General features: G+C 40.3%; 1 protein-coding gene across 1 annotated transcript in view; it reads left to right on the forward strand.

Annotated features, from left to right (window-relative positions):
- MIA3 (melanoma inhibitory activity family, member 3) overlaps window positions 1-13585 on the forward strand; it is a 34004-nt gene extending 20419 nt beyond the window's left edge. The window contains exons 8-29 of the mRNA XM_009994808.1: window positions 589-743; window positions 1925-1946; window positions 3951-4039; window positions 4189-4266; window positions 4358-4468; window positions 5276-5347; window positions 5543-5647; window positions 6364-6486; window positions 6597-6720; window positions 7552-7607; window positions 7689-7779; window positions 7913-8051; window positions 9682-9783; window positions 9876-9936; window positions 10058-10093; window positions 10185-10252; window positions 10507-10604; window positions 10718-10849; window positions 11069-11137; window positions 11259-11335; window positions 12203-12359; window positions 12731-13585. Coding sequence (XP_009993110.1) covers window positions 589-743; window positions 1925-1946; window positions 3951-4039; window positions 4189-4266; window positions 4358-4468; window positions 5276-5347; window positions 5543-5647; window positions 6364-6486; window positions 6597-6720; window positions 7552-7607; window positions 7689-7779; window positions 7913-8051; window positions 9682-9783; window positions 9876-9936; window positions 10058-10093; window positions 10185-10252; window positions 10507-10604; window positions 10718-10849; window positions 11069-11137; window positions 11259-11335; window positions 12203-12359; window positions 12731-13053 — 2288 coding nt within the window. The 3' untranslated portion in view covers window positions 13054-13585. The remainder of the gene's footprint in view (window positions 1-588; window positions 744-1924; window positions 1947-3950; window positions 4040-4188; window positions 4267-4357; window positions 4469-5275; window positions 5348-5542; window positions 5648-6363; window positions 6487-6596; window positions 6721-7551; window positions 7608-7688; window positions 7780-7912; window positions 8052-9681; window positions 9784-9875; window positions 9937-10057; window positions 10094-10184; window positions 10253-10506; window positions 10605-10717; window positions 10850-11068; window positions 11138-11258; window positions 11336-12202; window positions 12360-12730) is intronic.
- Window positions 13586-15585: the final 2000 nt, after the last annotated feature.

Genomic DNA, 15585 nt, shown 5'->3' on the forward strand with positions numbered 1-15585 from the left:
AAGGGTGCACCCTCCTTCGCGGGTGGTTGCGGCCGGGGGGAAGGCAGAGGTGTCTGCGCGTCCGTCGCCGTTTGTTTTCCGAGCGCCGTGTCTGTATCAGCCCTGCAAGCCGTACCAGGTACTCGCACCTTTGTCAGGCAGCTGCTGCTCTCTGGCCTTCAGAGACACGTCATGACATATGACCCTGTGACCAGGGTGACAGCTGGGAAAAGGTCTGAGGTGTTTGCACTGGGTTGTTACGAACATCCGGGTGTAAAGCTTCAAGGCTTTTTCTTTATTTTTCCATCCTTACAGCTTTTGCTTGGGAAAGGATCAAATAACTGCTAGTGCTGGGTGACACAAAATGCGTGTATCCGCTTATTTTGGTGCAGCTGTTACTTACCAGCATACTGTCACTGTCAGCTGTCTGCTGGATACTCAGGCTTTTGGGTTGAAAGGCAAGCATCAGGCTGCCCCTGTGGTTTTCTTCATTTGCAGCTTTATTTATAGAAAAACGGCAAGAAAGCTCCAGGTGGTTCTCTGGTTTTATGAAAGGAATTTGGCAGGCTGCTTGTTTTGCCTGAGTACTCGATGTAAACGTATTCATAGTTGTCAATGTTGTTGGTTTTCAGTTGGTTGCTACTCTGCCTGAGGAAATTCGTCCTGGGCCAGATTTCCATGGACTTCCATGGGATCCTATTATTATCACTGCCTTAGTGGGAATTGCCACTCTTGCTATAATTTTCTGGAGAACCTGCCTTTCAGTGAGTATACTTCATGCTTACAAGCCTGCTGATATTTCACATACTGTGCAGTCTTCTATATGGTTAAACTGTTTCAACAGCAATATGTAGGCTTTGTTGTTTTGACTTTTCCTGTTTAGAGCATTAATGTGAACTAAATGCTGGGCCTAATAGCTAAAGTAGGCTGTAATTTTTTTTAAAGCTAAGACGTGTTTCCTTTAAGCTATTAATTTAAGATTTTTTTAGTAGGGGGCAGTTTCAAAAGCAAAATAGGGGAGTATGATGTAAATCAAGAAGGCCAAGGGAAGGGTCAGCATATCTTTGAAATTAGAAGCCTTCCCTGTACTTAAGCCTGTTGATGACTATCTCCAAAACAAGCAGTTAATCCTCCGCCCTTTATAATGTCCAGCTGCTTGTAGGTGCCACATTTAGAAACCAAAACATTTGATCTTCATTCTCTCTGGAGAGCCCCTTCCCCACTCTGCTCTGCACTTTACATTTGTCTGTCTTTTTCCTACATGGATTATTTTCTGTGCAAGAAAAATACCATCACCAGCTCTCAAGTACACCAGTGTATCTCCTTGGAAATTGATAGATGAAAATAAAATAGGACCTTTTATTTTTCAGCTGTCCAATTCACTGATGATGTGCTCTGGAAGCCTGTGAAATGTTTTTTGCTCAACAAAAATAAATTAAAACTAAGTATCTGTAATAATACTGGTACTTTTTGCCTTGGTTAGTTTTGATGTTGAATACACTATGTCACTTTCAAATGCAAAATAATGTTACTTTTAACAGCATAGAACAAATTTTAAGAATTTCAGAAATGGTGTTAATTTTGAAATGAGCAGCTGTCATATAAACATACATTGCGTTAAAGGATCATAAATGAGATGCACCTGTTTTTTGTGTTTGTGACTTCATGACTCCTTGATGCAAAATTGCTTTATTTTCTTTGCAAGTTACTGCTGTCTTTTTGCTGACTGAGTAAACACACTTTTCCTAAGTCTCCAGGACAGAGCATTAATCTAGAGCTTTTATTAGAAAACAGCTTAAGCTTCTTTGCAGTGTTATTCAACACTCAAGTTGGCAGCAATAGATGTGTTTTCTGTACGCTTCTTTAATCTGGTTATAAGTGGTGAAAATAATGCCATTTTTCTCTTAACACTTTTTATGGCTAATTTTTTTTTTTTCCTCTTTAGGTAAAGAGTAGAATATATCAAGGTAAGTTTCTCTGTGCTTTTCAGTGTACTTGATGCTTAGGCATGTAAAAGTTGTGCTGATTGTTTCAAAGTACTCATCTTCACTGTCTTTCAAGGAGAGTGCTAAGTCTAAGGTTATGGTTAAGGTGTAAGCTTAGGTGATACTTGAATCTGAGGATTTCAGTTTTACTTTTGATAATGCTTTTATTAGAAGAAACAATGCAGCTTGCACCTTCAAATTAAGGGGCAAGGAAAAGCTCCATCTTGTTTGGCATAAATGTAATCCATTGGTTTATTGGTATGATGGTAGTGAGGCAGTTTGTTTTTCATTTTTTGACTAGCAGTGGATCTGCGTTTGCTTGTTGCTTCTCAAAAAAACCCAGTATCTAGATCCTCTTACCTTTTTGGATTGAGGGCAGCCTGAAACTGCCTGCTGTGCAGCTGCAAAGAGACCTTCTAAACATAGACCTAAATACATAGATATTCTTGTGGCTAGCACGTGGATTTTTACAAGAGCATTTCTCCAGCTTCAAGTATATAAAATGTACTGAATGGAAAAGAAACAGAATTGGGTAATTGCTGAAATTCGTAACTGAATGCAAACCAAAAATATAAAATTGTCTTCATGTGAACTCTGCCTCTTTCTTCCTCACAAACTGTACTACTTGTCAGTCATTCCTCTCTAGTGTCTTTGTAGTTATATTGCAGTTTCCTTCTATAAAATTAATGCAGAATTGATGAGCTGAAAAAAAATTCATCTTAGATCTATGAGGTGATTTCTGGACTGCAAAACAATTACTGTTCTAGCAGGGGGGAAAACATTACTTAGCAGCCCACCCTAAAAAAAGAGGAGCATAGGTCTATTTTTTTCCCAAAAACTATTCTTCTGTATGATAATGTGTAGAAGCTATGAAAGCTAGGAAGAAATAGATATTCTTCAAACATGATAAAGGTTGTGTTGTTATTAAAATCTTTATCCAAAATAGAGGAGTACTAACAGTGACAAAAATACTTTAAAAGATAGATTACATTTTGAGTCCCAAAGATAAAAAGTGTTATCCACTCCTTATGACAGTAGTAAAACTGGAAACCAAGCTAATGCAGGGATTCCTGCCCTGCTGAAACTGCTAAGAACTATTTTATACATTGGCAGTCACTTGTTGGCTCTCCTCTCCCCAGAGTGTGATGGGCTGGAGACCCTCTGGCCCAGGAGCCCTCGCCTGGGAGGGGAGGAAAGAACAGCAGTTGCCGTCGCACTCTGGGATGCAGTTGGAACAACCAGTGCTTCCTGTTTGTGCTGCAGGATTTGCTATGAGGCCAGTGAGGCCTGGGGTGTTCAAACACAGGGGTGGTTTAGGACTTGAAAAAGAACAATTGCATGTTCTTTAATTTGCAATAAAATAATTTAAGCAATGATTTTCATTGAACCCTAAGGGTTATTTGGTGACTTGTTTAGGTTGAGAAACAAAGGCGTGCCTAAAGAACTGTTGCTCAGTCACAGCCCTTTTGAGGTCTGTTAGAGAGTGGTGCAGTTCCTTGAGGCTTACTGATGCTGTCTGCTGCTCCCTGTAGGTCTTTCAGAGCTTTCATCCTATTATCCTTGCTGACCAACCGTTCAGTTTCAATACAGCAGAAAGAGGTGGTTGTTAGGGAAGGTGTTGCATCTCCCTGAGTGTCACAGCAGCAGTCTGAAATTTCTCTGACATCCTTGCTGCCAATTCTTCGTTTGAACATACCACATCTGTGTGTAGCCAGTACTTTACTCTGTTGTGTGTTCTGTGACCAGCTTTGTGCCAGCGTTCAGTGCTTTACTGTCTTTTCAATCCAGACTTTAAATGAAAGTTGGAGATACGTAGACTCCTGTGGAAAGGGCTCAGTGCCAGGGAATTGACTCTATCCTGATCGATGCTTTAGTCCTTACTTGAAAAATCTTCCCTAAAGTGGTAGTAATGATGGTTCTGATATTTTTTCCCTTCCCCTGGGATATGAAGTACAGTTACTGTAAGTTTTTTTTATTTCTTCCTAGTGACTGAAAAGCAACTCGCTGAAAAGATTAAAAACCTTCTGCAAGAAAAAACAGAAATCTTAGAAAAGATATCAGAATATGATCAAAAGGTATTGTTCTAGTTTCTCACCCTTTGCTTCCTAATATTTTGTTACTGATTTAATGACACAGTCAGTGCAAAAGCTAATATACTTTTCTGTTTTTACTGAATATTATGTTGACAGTTTCCTCAGTTCTGTTTGGTTCTTTCTCTGTTTAGATTAAGGAAGCAAAGGAATCTGTGAAAGTGGCCCAAGAACAAAAAGACATTCTCTGTGATGAAACTGCAGGGCTGAAGGTAAGGAACAGTTTACTCTCTTCTGAAAGCAAAGACATCAGTAAAATAACTTGCTTTAGTTTGTCTTTTACTCTTTTCATGTTTGTTTTAGGACACCGTCAAAGAACTGGAAGAATCAAATCGTCAGCTAGATGACAAAGTAAAAAACCTGCACACATTGCTTCAAACAGAGAGAAAAAAGAATGAGAAGAAACAAAACAAGGTAAGAAGAATCACACCCATGTCTTATTTTTATATATATCCTTTACTTAGTATGCCCTAAAAGCTAGTCACAACCAGACGGGTAAACAGATAGAGGTAGAGCAAACAAGATTAATCACCTCAAAAAGAGACCAAATTCAAAGTTCATCCCAAGCTCAAGGGGGAGAATCTGTTGAATGTTTTGGGGTTTTTTGGGGGTAAGATCTTGATGAACTTGTGTAGTTGTGTGCTTTTGCACACAAACAGATGTATTCAAGTAATGGCGTAGTCTAATACCTCCTAGGCAGAGTCAGGAAGTTTCTTAATCTGAGACAAAGGTTTCAGGTAGGCAAGAGTTGTTTTCTTGTACTTGGAGGAAGCATCTAGTCCTATAGTAAGTGTGAAATTCTCTAAGCTGCCTCTCATTCTTGTTTTCTGGAGGTATTTATGTTTTTTCTTTCCCTTCTTTTTAAAGCTTGATTTTCTGTAGTAATGTTAAGCTCCAACAAGTTGTGATCAAAGGTTATTGCTAATGACAGCAGCATGTGTTACTTTCATTCTAGACTATGCAGGTGTACAGGGAACTTTCTTAGCCACAAGCAGGCACGGTCACAGGGAGGTTGGTTCTAACATGCTGTGCATTTCTATTCCTTGCCATGCTCATAAGGCAGGGCTGTGTTGCTGCTAGTCTAATGGCTGCTTTAAATGGAAAGCTCTTGGAGTTTTTACTTTCCTTTTAGGCTTCCAAGTTATAAAGGTAAAACATGTACTCAGACTAAGGCATGTACCAGGCTAATAAAAAATCACTGCTCATCTTATTCTTATACAGATTTCTGAAACACAGAAGTCCTTGGAGAAGCTTCAAGAAGTTATCAGTGTGCATTGTGCAGAGCTGTCAGAGGTAAAGCATTGTTCACACCTTCTCAACAGTCACAGGTTCTTTTACCAGCAAAATGAATATTTAGGATGTAATAGAAAATGCTACCTTGGCACATCACAAGTTTTTTGTGCATATATACCTTTTTCTTTTCCATTTTACCAGGTAATACATAGCTCTTGCGCTATTACAGTTTGACTTTGTTTTTTTAATACGTAGGTGCAGATGGCGCTTAATGAAGCTAAGCTAAGTGAAGAAAAGGTGAAATCTGAGCTTCATCATGTGCAGGAAGAGAATGCTAGGCTGAAAAAGAGCAAGGAGCAAGTAAGTTCTGCTCAGGCCAGGCAACTTGGTTTCTCTTGAACAAAATATTGGGGCTTTGTTCCTAGTTTTCTTGAGCGTGTCTGTTTTCTTAATGTGTAATTCCACATTTCCTGTTATTGAGATAAAATTTAAATCTTGTGTCTGCCTGCACATTTTGTGCAGGTGAGCCATATGTCTTCTGTATGGAGGCTTTTTCAGTGATTCAGTTTTTGCAGCAGTTCAACAGAAAGCCTGTGCTGATTGGGAGATTGTTACTTCTGATCAGGACCGAAGAAGTCATGGTAAAGAATTGCTGAATAGCAGTTCTGATTCTAAGCTAAAAGCGGAAGGCCTTTAACTGTGCAATGCTATGAGAATAATTTTGCAAAGTATTGTAAATGTCTCTGTATATGAAGTAGATGGCCCTTAAAGAAAGATGATTTGATTACCTCTGGACTGCAACCTCATATTTTGAAGGGTGTGAGCATTTTGGTTCTGATGTAGGGATATTAGCTGAGAAAGCATCAAATTTGTGAAATCACCTAATAAACAGCAGAAGAATTCCCCATATCCTGCTCTACCAATGGACTAGTGATTAGTGTGATAACTGAAGATTACACTTTATTTGTGACCTGGGGTGATCAGTTATCACCAGAGCTGGCAGTAAAATAGACTGTTACATGTACCCTGTACTAAAAATAAAAAAAGTCGTCATCTTGCCTTGGTTCTTCCTACAGCTGCTAAAAGAAGCTGAAGGTTGGAGTGAGAGGCACAATGAGCTCAGTGAGCAGATCAAACTGTATCAGAGGTCTCAGAAGGACATAGAAGAGGCACTTGCCTACAAGGAAAATGAAATTGAAGTAAGTTCTTTATAACAAGCTTGCTTAAATTATTACACATAATCGACTTTTAAATACTTCACAAAATGCAGAGTGAGTGTCCTTCAGTGACCCTTTGATTTCATTGCTAGGTTTTAACTAACTGCATTATGCAGCTGAAGCAGCTTGACATGGATTCATCATCTGAGGCCAGGAAGGATGGTGAGGCGTGTGAATGGAGCACAGGAGACGATCTGGCAAATGGAGAGTTGCCAGGTACAGTAACCTTACCGGCTGGCTGATGCCCCCAGTGGCTGAAGCACGTGCAGTGGTATGTTCGTGTCATATAGGCAACAAGGGGACTCCATGCATGTAGCTGCCTGTAGGTTAAGAGGCTGCAAGCTTTAGTCCTCAAGCACGTAGTGTCTCCTAACTGAAGGGAGAAACCATTGAAAAAGCTGGTAATTTCTTTTAGATTACCTTTTCGATATATTGTAAGTACAAGGACACAGTTTTAAAGATTGCCTATAGAGGTCAGTAACTATGAACATTCTGAAAAGTGAGAATCTCATCTTTTGTTTTGTGCTACCTTTATTTTCAATATGATTTTTTTAAATGAGTATTGTGCTTAGTTCCTATAGATAACTAGTTTAGGTAGTCAGGTCTTTTAAATCTTAAACACCAAAGTAGATGTTTTCAAAACTACTCAAGCAATTTGTCACTCTTAATGTTGCACATGTGGTTTTGGTTTTCATTGTGGGTTCCCCCACCCCTCCATAACCATGCAGTATTATATGCAGAAATGGCCACTTTTTGATTCTCAGATACTATGTCCAGTGACAGATACTGCATTCATGTTTATATTAGAGTGGTGGTTAGAAGAAGTGACAAGAAGGAATGAATGTCTTTTGGAATAAATATAATAGTTCTGTTGTGCTGCTCAGGGAATTGCTATTGTGCTTTCTTCCTCAGCACCCTCCCCCTCCCTTTTTTTTTTTTTTTTGACCATGTGAGGAGACCTATCCTAAATTGAAGTGTAGGGTACCTGTAGAGTCCAGGGAAATTTTGTTAATAAACAAGGAAAATAAATGTATGTTTCTTTTCTAGATAATGAAAGTGAGAAGATGAAGACTCAGATTAAGCAGATGATGGATGTTTCAAGGGTATGCTGCACAAGATATCTTAATAAATGCAGCCATGTTGCTGCTGTGCCTAAGATCATAAACTTTCTGCTCCTCTTTCAGGTAAAAACTATGTTATCCATAGTTGAAGAAGACAGAAATCTTCTGCAGTCCAAACTGAGCGATGAAGTAACAGCAAGACATGAGCTGGAAGGTAGGCTTAGCAGAAGAATTGCTTAGGAAGAAGTGCTGTTTGTGGTTAAAAAAGAAAAACAGCATTGAAGTGGCACAATGGTTTTTATTGCAACTTCATCGAACTTCCTCACCTACCTTTGCTTCTCCAACAGAGCAAATAAAAAAACTAGAACATGACTCCTGTTCACTTGAGTCAGCCAAGGCTCGGCTGGAAAATGAATGCAAAACACTACAGCAGAAAGTGGAGATTCTTGGTGAGCTTTACCAGCAGAAGGAGATGGCACTCCAGAAGTAAGCCTTCCACACATAGCATATTATTTTGTGGGCAGTACCCAAATGCTCTTTGCTCATAAGGATCAAATAACTTGAAGATGTGTTTGGTGGTGACTACTGTTTCAGTACAGTTGAAACTAGTACCCCTTTTTTACTTTTTCCCCTTGTCCAGAGATTCTAAAAAGATTATCAGTTTGCACACACAATATTTCCTTCTGCTATTAAAAAACCTAACGAATAACAAACAACTTTTAGAGAGGGGAGATGGGTGACTTGATCTTTAAGTTCTGTGGTTGCTCCATCACATTTCTGAAATGTCAAGGAGAATATAGCAGCTATTAAGATTTGTTTTGGTTACTCTGAGCTCATTTTAGTGAGTATAATTCTCATAGTGTAGGAACTTAGTATTTTTGCTTTGTGAGCTTGCATTCTCAAAGGGCTAAATTTAAGGCCAAGTTAATGGTGGCAATTGAGATAAATTAATTGCTAGCAGTGCAGAACTAGTTGTGTAACTTGCTCATTCCTCATTTATTTACTTACTGAAATGTCTGTGATAACATCTCAGTTTTGTGGGGAAAATTTAAGATAGGATTCAGGGACATTCTCAGCTAAATTCTGTAGGAAAGCTGAAATTGTGGTGGAGAAGCAATTGGAAGTTCTATGGTTCAAGCATGTATGTCAAGGAAGACGCAGGGTTGGAGCAAGGTGAGGAGTTGAGGCTCTACAGCAGTAGAGAAACTGTCTGACCTCATAACATGAGGACCCAGGTGTAGTAAACTCATAATGGAGAAGTGATGGATTGCCCAACTTGTAAGGAAGACTTCCTCTTGACCTCTGAAAGATTTCTATTCCTTCTAAAATTTTTAGGCAGTTACACTGCCTGTTGGGTTTTTTTTTATTTGACTGAAGGACTTCCTGCAACATTTTTTTCAGAACTGTTTCTACATGTAGCCAAGGAAATAGCCAGTTCAACATAATCCATTAGCAATAATATCTTACTATTAGTTTAATGGTTCCAGTTTTGTGTAATGTGGGAACACATTATGGACCTCTTAAATATTTGCAGAAGAATGTCAAAAATGAAGAAAATAATGAACCATGAAGTTATAAGAAGACTGTGGAAATTGGTCATGTAATAAATTGATACTGAGAATACTTGGGGAAAAAAGCTTCTTTCATCATAGTTGATGACTATTGAATGTGTTTGTTACCTGGGCTCTAAACTTCCCCTTTTTCACTACACATTCAATTATTTTCACTTGGTTAGATGGGAGTTCTGCACATTGCCTTGTTTATACCTTTGTAAATCTGGATTACACTTGGTAGTTTTGGTAAGTAAACTACAAGATCTGCAGAGCTGAACAGTCTGCTATGTTAGGTTCTGACAAATCATTAGATGTTGACAGAACTTTCCAGTCAGCTCTGCATCCTAAAGTTTTGAGGTTTTATATACAAAGGTCTTGTATACTTACAAAAGTCAGTATTTCTGTCCCTTAAAAAAAAACACAAAACAAAACCTCTCCATTCTCTGTCTCTATTCTCATGCATATTGTAGATTCTGATATTACTGGGGAACACCTTGAATTTGGGTTCTAGTAGATGTAGAATGGTAGAATACATGGTGCTTTTTTTTTTCTTTTCTATGCAGAAAACTAACTCAGGAGGAGTATGAGCGTCAGGAGAAGGAGCAGAAATTGTCTGCTGCAGATGAAAAAGCTGTGCTGGCCATTGAGGAAGTGAAAGTTTACAAGTAACTTCAGTTTCTGAAGACTGTTGTTTCCCTTTGTTTCAGTTGTAGAAAATTCATTTAAACCTCTCTCCTTCCCTTTTCATTTTGTATAGGCAAAGAATCCAAGATATGGAAGAAGAATTGCAAAAAACAGAGAGATCTTACAAAAACCAGGTAAACTTACTGCTTGCTGGTTATTGCATTACCTTTTACTGCATCATTGCAATGCTCTGTAGTGAGATTGGAAGTACTAGTAGTTGGACAAAGTAAACTGAAGTGCTTCTTTAATTCTCAGATTGCTGCTCACGAGAAAAAGGCACATGACAATTGGGTAAGAATGTTCTTATTTTTCTGGTGCAAACAGTTTGTGCTTGGCTTGAGGTTGGTGCAGTTAATGCAGTTGGCAAAATTTTCCCTAATAGCTTATTGCCCGCTCTGCTGAGAGAGCTCTGGCTGAAGAAAAAAGAGAAGCAGCGAACCTGAGACAAAAGTAAGTAATCCATGTTTATTGCTCTCTGCATATGCTGCGTGTTACTTGGGAGAGGAGCTTCAAGGTGTTAGAATTTGCAGCACATACTTCAGTTATTGATTTTAAACTACTGATAAACTGTATTGGTGGTTAAAACAAGATTTCCTGGTGAAAGCTGTAACATTTTACTATGCAGTTGGCCTTGTTTCATTATAACAAACACAACTTGCAGGCATTATTTAAATAATGAAAAATCCTTTATTTTTTTAAATTAGATTAATGGAAGTAAACCAAAAAATCGTGATGCTTCAAAGACCATTGATTGTAAAGCCAACTCCAGGCAGACCCAGTCACCAAATCCCACCGCGACGAGGTAAAGGCAGCTGCTTTGAAAACTTTGGTCTTAAGAATCAGTATGTCTTAAAAAAATAAGGCTGTGCTAAACCAAAGAAAAGTAAATTGAGTGGCTTTTCTTCCTTGGTATAGGGCCCTTAAGCAGAGATGGCTCTTTTGGCCCATCACCTGTGAGTGGAGGAAATCCATCACCCACACAGATGATAGAGGTTCCTGCTCGGCCCCTTTCTGCTCCTCGAAGGGAAGGCTCAAGAGGTGAATTTGGTAAGCAGCAAAGCTTCCCTTCTGTGATACTTCTACTACAAACACAATTGTGCTACAAACACAAGAAAGCTCATCTCTGATCTTGGTTCTAGCTATGGTATTAAATATTGATACCTGCTTTATTAATATGCAGGTGAGTGTTTGTATTTATAAACAAACAAACAGAACAACCTCAGGCATGTGTTGATGAGAGTCTCTGGGGTTCTTGTTTCCCTTAAGGTGCAGTGGTAGATGGCCCACCAGCTCCACGAAGGCCACCAGAGCTACCTGGAAGGATGTCTGTTCCTGGTAAGTTGTGTAGCCTGCAACCAACTACAACTTAATTATTCTTTCATTCAGAAGTGTAATTTACAAATCATGTTCCTTCCCCCAAGCATGGTAAGGTATGCATTCATGGTGCTCTTTACAGATCTTGGACCTGCTGTAGTGTCCCTGACCAATAGTGGGCCAAGAACCTCCTCCCCTTCCACAGCAGTGGATGGAGTGGTAAGTTGAATAAATCCTAACCTTCAGGAACTGTTTCTGATACATGATTCACTGTACTTCCTGCTGCTTCTTTAACTGTATCATGTTCTGTCTTGTCTACATCCTATCACTGTCATTATTTGCTGTCCAAAAAAATTAAAGCAACCCTCTCCCAAAGAGCCTGAAGCCCCCTGTGTAGCTACTGATTCACCCTCATCTCTTGAGTCAGCTACAGTGAGTATCAGAGGCTGAATATGGTGTTATGCTGCTTTGATGGAGAGGAGTAACAGGCTTGGTGTTCTGAACTGCTGGGTAACAAAATGCTCTGCAAAACTAACCAAGGGGTTATACCTCTGTCTCAGAAGGTTTCTCTAACGATGTACAGTTGCTGTCTGGTTTTTATGGAGTTGAGGAAATTAGATCTTTCTTGTTAAGGACTGCAGGCAAATACTTTGGAGTGACTACAGCAATAATCCTAAGAAACTGACTTACCTGTGGTATTTAAGCACAATTCCCTATGCAATTCCAAATGCCTGGCCCTTTACCAAAGGCTTGGCTACCCAGAACACTTCAAAAGGGATTGAACTTTCCTTTAGCACAGCTTTAGCTAAAGAAAACTTGTAATCTCAAAAGGTACATTAAGCACTCACTCCCAGGTAGTGCAAGCAGTGTTCTGGGTGAAGGCACAATGACGGTGCAGTAACTTTCCCTATTTTCTACTTGGTTAATGTGTTTTGGGGTGTGTTGTTTGGGTTTTTGTTGTTTGGTTTCTCCCCCCCTCCTTTTTCCACCGCTTGGCCTTTGGGTGAGTGGTTGGAGTGTTTAGCAGTGTTGATACTTCTCTGATGCACTGAGCAACACATTGAAGTATAACCTAATCCTGCATAGGCTAATGCTAGTCCCAAAGGCACGCCTTCATTCCCTGGGACGCCTATCATGACCTCTCCAGTGATGGGACCTCCACCTCCGCCACCACTTCACTATGGACCACCTCCAGCTCCTCTCCGTGGGCACTTTGGGCCTCGACTTCTTCCTATGCCCTTAGGTACAGTTGCGTTGCCGTGTGCTGAAACTTTACCCACTGTGCTTCTTAGAAGCCTCCTGCAGAACTGAGATGTGCCATCCATTAGCGGCACAGCTTCCCCAAGCCTCATGGGGCCTGGTTGTCCTACTTTCACTAAGCTTGAACAGGTGGCTTTTCTCAAGTCTCCATAGTACTGAGGCATCTTTCCTTGCTGAGTCTCAAATAGAAACCAGCAACCAAAAGTCATTAGAATGTAATTCATGCCCTGTGAAGTCTGCATGTGACAGTGATCCACCCCAAAGCTGCTCCAAAAAATGAATAAGGAATGAGTCAGGAGCCTTCACTGTTTAGGTTAAAGCAAGTTGTCATTTAACTCCTGTGTTTTCTTCTAGTTCGTGGTGCTCCCCTGCCACCTCCAGCTGCAAGGGATTTCTTACCTGGCCCACCCTTAGGAATGAGAGATCTGCCTCCCGGCCCACTGCCCCCTCCTCCCGATCCAAGAGGCTATGCACGTGGGCACCCTCCTTTCCGACCCCTAGGTCCTCCTGGCCCAAGAGATTATCCCCCAGGCCCACGGCTACCCCCGCCTGGTTCAAGAGACTATACACCTTCTCCTAACAGAGACTTGCCTCCATCAGGACCTAGAGACTTCCCTGCAGGCCCTCCTCCGGCAGACTCCAAGGACTACACACAGCCTCCAGCGCAGAAACCCTGACTGCAGCCTCTGCTCAGCAGCTCACTGGAATGGACTCTAGCGCACTTCCTGCAGTCAGGATTTTAGGAGATGGCTCTCTGAAGCCATTCCTCTCATTTCAGTATATTTCAGCTTTTGCAGGATTAATTTTTATCCGATTGCTACAGACATCTTTTGTGCATTTATGATCACCTTAAACTCATCCATCCTCTTGGGCTGCAAAAAACTTTTTGTGATGGACTTGAACCTACTCTAAACGTGCAATAGAAAGGAAGTACCTGTGTGGCTAGTTTTAATTAAATGTAGCCTCTGTAACCAGTTGGTGAATGAACTAATTTCATGAAAAATGTAAATCAAATCATTTCCTGTGGAAATAATTTTAAAGTAAAATGCTATCCTACCTGCCTTCTCCATCACATCATTATGCTGCAGTTTCTGTAGGCAAGGGGTTTACATGAGGACTGGGAGGTGTGGTTTTGTTTGGTTTTGGTTTTTTTTTAAAGAAAAGATGTCTGGTCAGAGATTCAGAAGCACAAATGACACTGTATTCAAAGGAAAGTCGTAATAAAAGGCAAAATTCCTTTTGCTAAACTCTGAAGACTTTGTTTCAGTGCCATTTTTTGTTCAGAAAGGATGTCCATTCAGTAATATACCCAGAGAATGCTACAGCTGTGTCCAAGTTCAGGAACTGAATTAAGGCTGAGTAAGTGCTGCTGCAAGATTAATGACTGGGTTACCCTCCTGCCTGTTACAGATTTGCTTCATGAAGTGAGGACAATTGGGATAAAGCTCTCCTCAGCTGAAGGCCAGTACACAGCTGGAAGCCCTGATGAAGCTGTGTACTTTGGAAATACAGGTGAACACTCCAGGATTCTAGAAACTGAGAAATTCCTTAATTGATTTCAGCATGAAGCAAGGTTTCAGAGCCAAGTTTTCATCTTGCTCTATATTTAAGACCGATTCAACCTCCTTAGCTGTTGGCTTGTATTTTTACAGCCTTTTTCACTTAACGTTTTAAAAAAAATAAATTCTATTAAGTGGAGTTGGTATATGCAAACCATATTAATGTGCATTGCTTTAACTCAGTTTGCATACACAGAACACTGGATAGCTTTAATAACACACCCCACGCTTGCTGGAGTTCAAGGAAGTCCCTGAATGTGTTAGTACAAGGGTGAAAATGTAGTATTTAGCATAAGAGGCCACTCACTTGTGGCTGGACACTAATGGTTTTTAAGAAGTGCTCTGTACAAATGTAAGCCTTAGGGAGGGAAACATGAAAAAAATAAAAGGAAAACAAATAGCAATAATAAAAAAACCCTACTGCAAGGCCATTACAGCTTTACTGCCAGAGTACAAGCAGCCATTAAACTTGAGGTGTTACATTCTTACAGTACAAGTATTAAGCTTTAGATTTAAGATGAAAGACAAGACAGAACATCACTAAAGCATAAAACAATACAGGAGCTTGTGCTGTGGGGACCAGTAGTCCTTTGAGGGAAAGACAGTTCACAGGAAAAAAACATGAAAAATTGAAGCAACTTTAAAAATGGTATTCCACACTCTACAGACATTGTCACAATTAGTTAAATACAAAGCTCTACTTGTGTATTTAACAAAAAATACTTCTAAGTTGACATTTCATATAACGAGTTAATACAGACATGTACAAGCTGGGGAGGAGTTAAGATAAGCAGCTGAAACAAGGCGTTTGCAATTCAAGTGGAAGCGTTTGCGTAGTGGCTAATGACACAGATGATGATGAACATTTGGGGTTCTCCAAGTACAGGCTATTCCCTTCCCCAAGGCCAAGCTTTGTGATGGCGTCTCCTCCTGGCCCACCCCAGCCAGCATTAATGACTGAAACCTCCCTCTGGGAGCAGCCAGACTGGAAGGGGACACCTCACTGCAGTGCTTGCACTAGCCCAGGAGGTGCAGGAGGAGGTGGCAGAGCCCCAGGCCTGTCCCTTGCCAAGGTGAGCTGCTTGCCTTACACAGCTGCCTGGTGCTACAGCTTCTCCAACGGTCAGCAAGAGACCTGAGCCAGCCAGGGCCCAATGGCAGGGAACACAGCTATGGACCAGGCTCAGGTTTATTTGCAGCCATAGACTAATGCTTTGCTCCATCCTTCTGCAGAGTTCAAAGGATTATTTTTTAAATTTTTTTATTTAATGGTCACCTCTTGTCTGGTATCCAGAATGCTGCATTCAGAGGTATTGCCATAACTCACAGGGCTCTCTTTTCAGGGCTTGATATTCAATGTATCAGATATAATACCATTGGGGTATTGTAAAGACCCGTAAACAGGAAAATTCAATTGCACTTTTTTTTTCCTCCTCCAACCAGTACTGGAATTTGAGGAAGTGTTGCTGACTTTTATCGTAACACCTAAATAATGTCACCCCTAGTTATACCAGAACAGAGAGAAGGCAAGAAGATTAGGACATTCAAAAACAGTTTTTTATCCTAATCAATATGGTAAAGGCAAAAATGCTGAACACCTGCCTCTAGGCAGACAAGTGTCATGAGGAAAAGTTAACATCCCTGCCTTTA

Source organism: Chaetura pelagica, unplaced genomic scaffold, assembly GCF_000747805.2.
Source record: "Chaetura pelagica isolate M959 unplaced genomic scaffold, ChaPel_1.0 scaffold2, whole genome shotgun sequence".
Lineage (NCBI taxonomy): Eukaryota > Metazoa > Chordata > Aves > Apodiformes > Apodidae > Chaetura > Chaetura pelagica.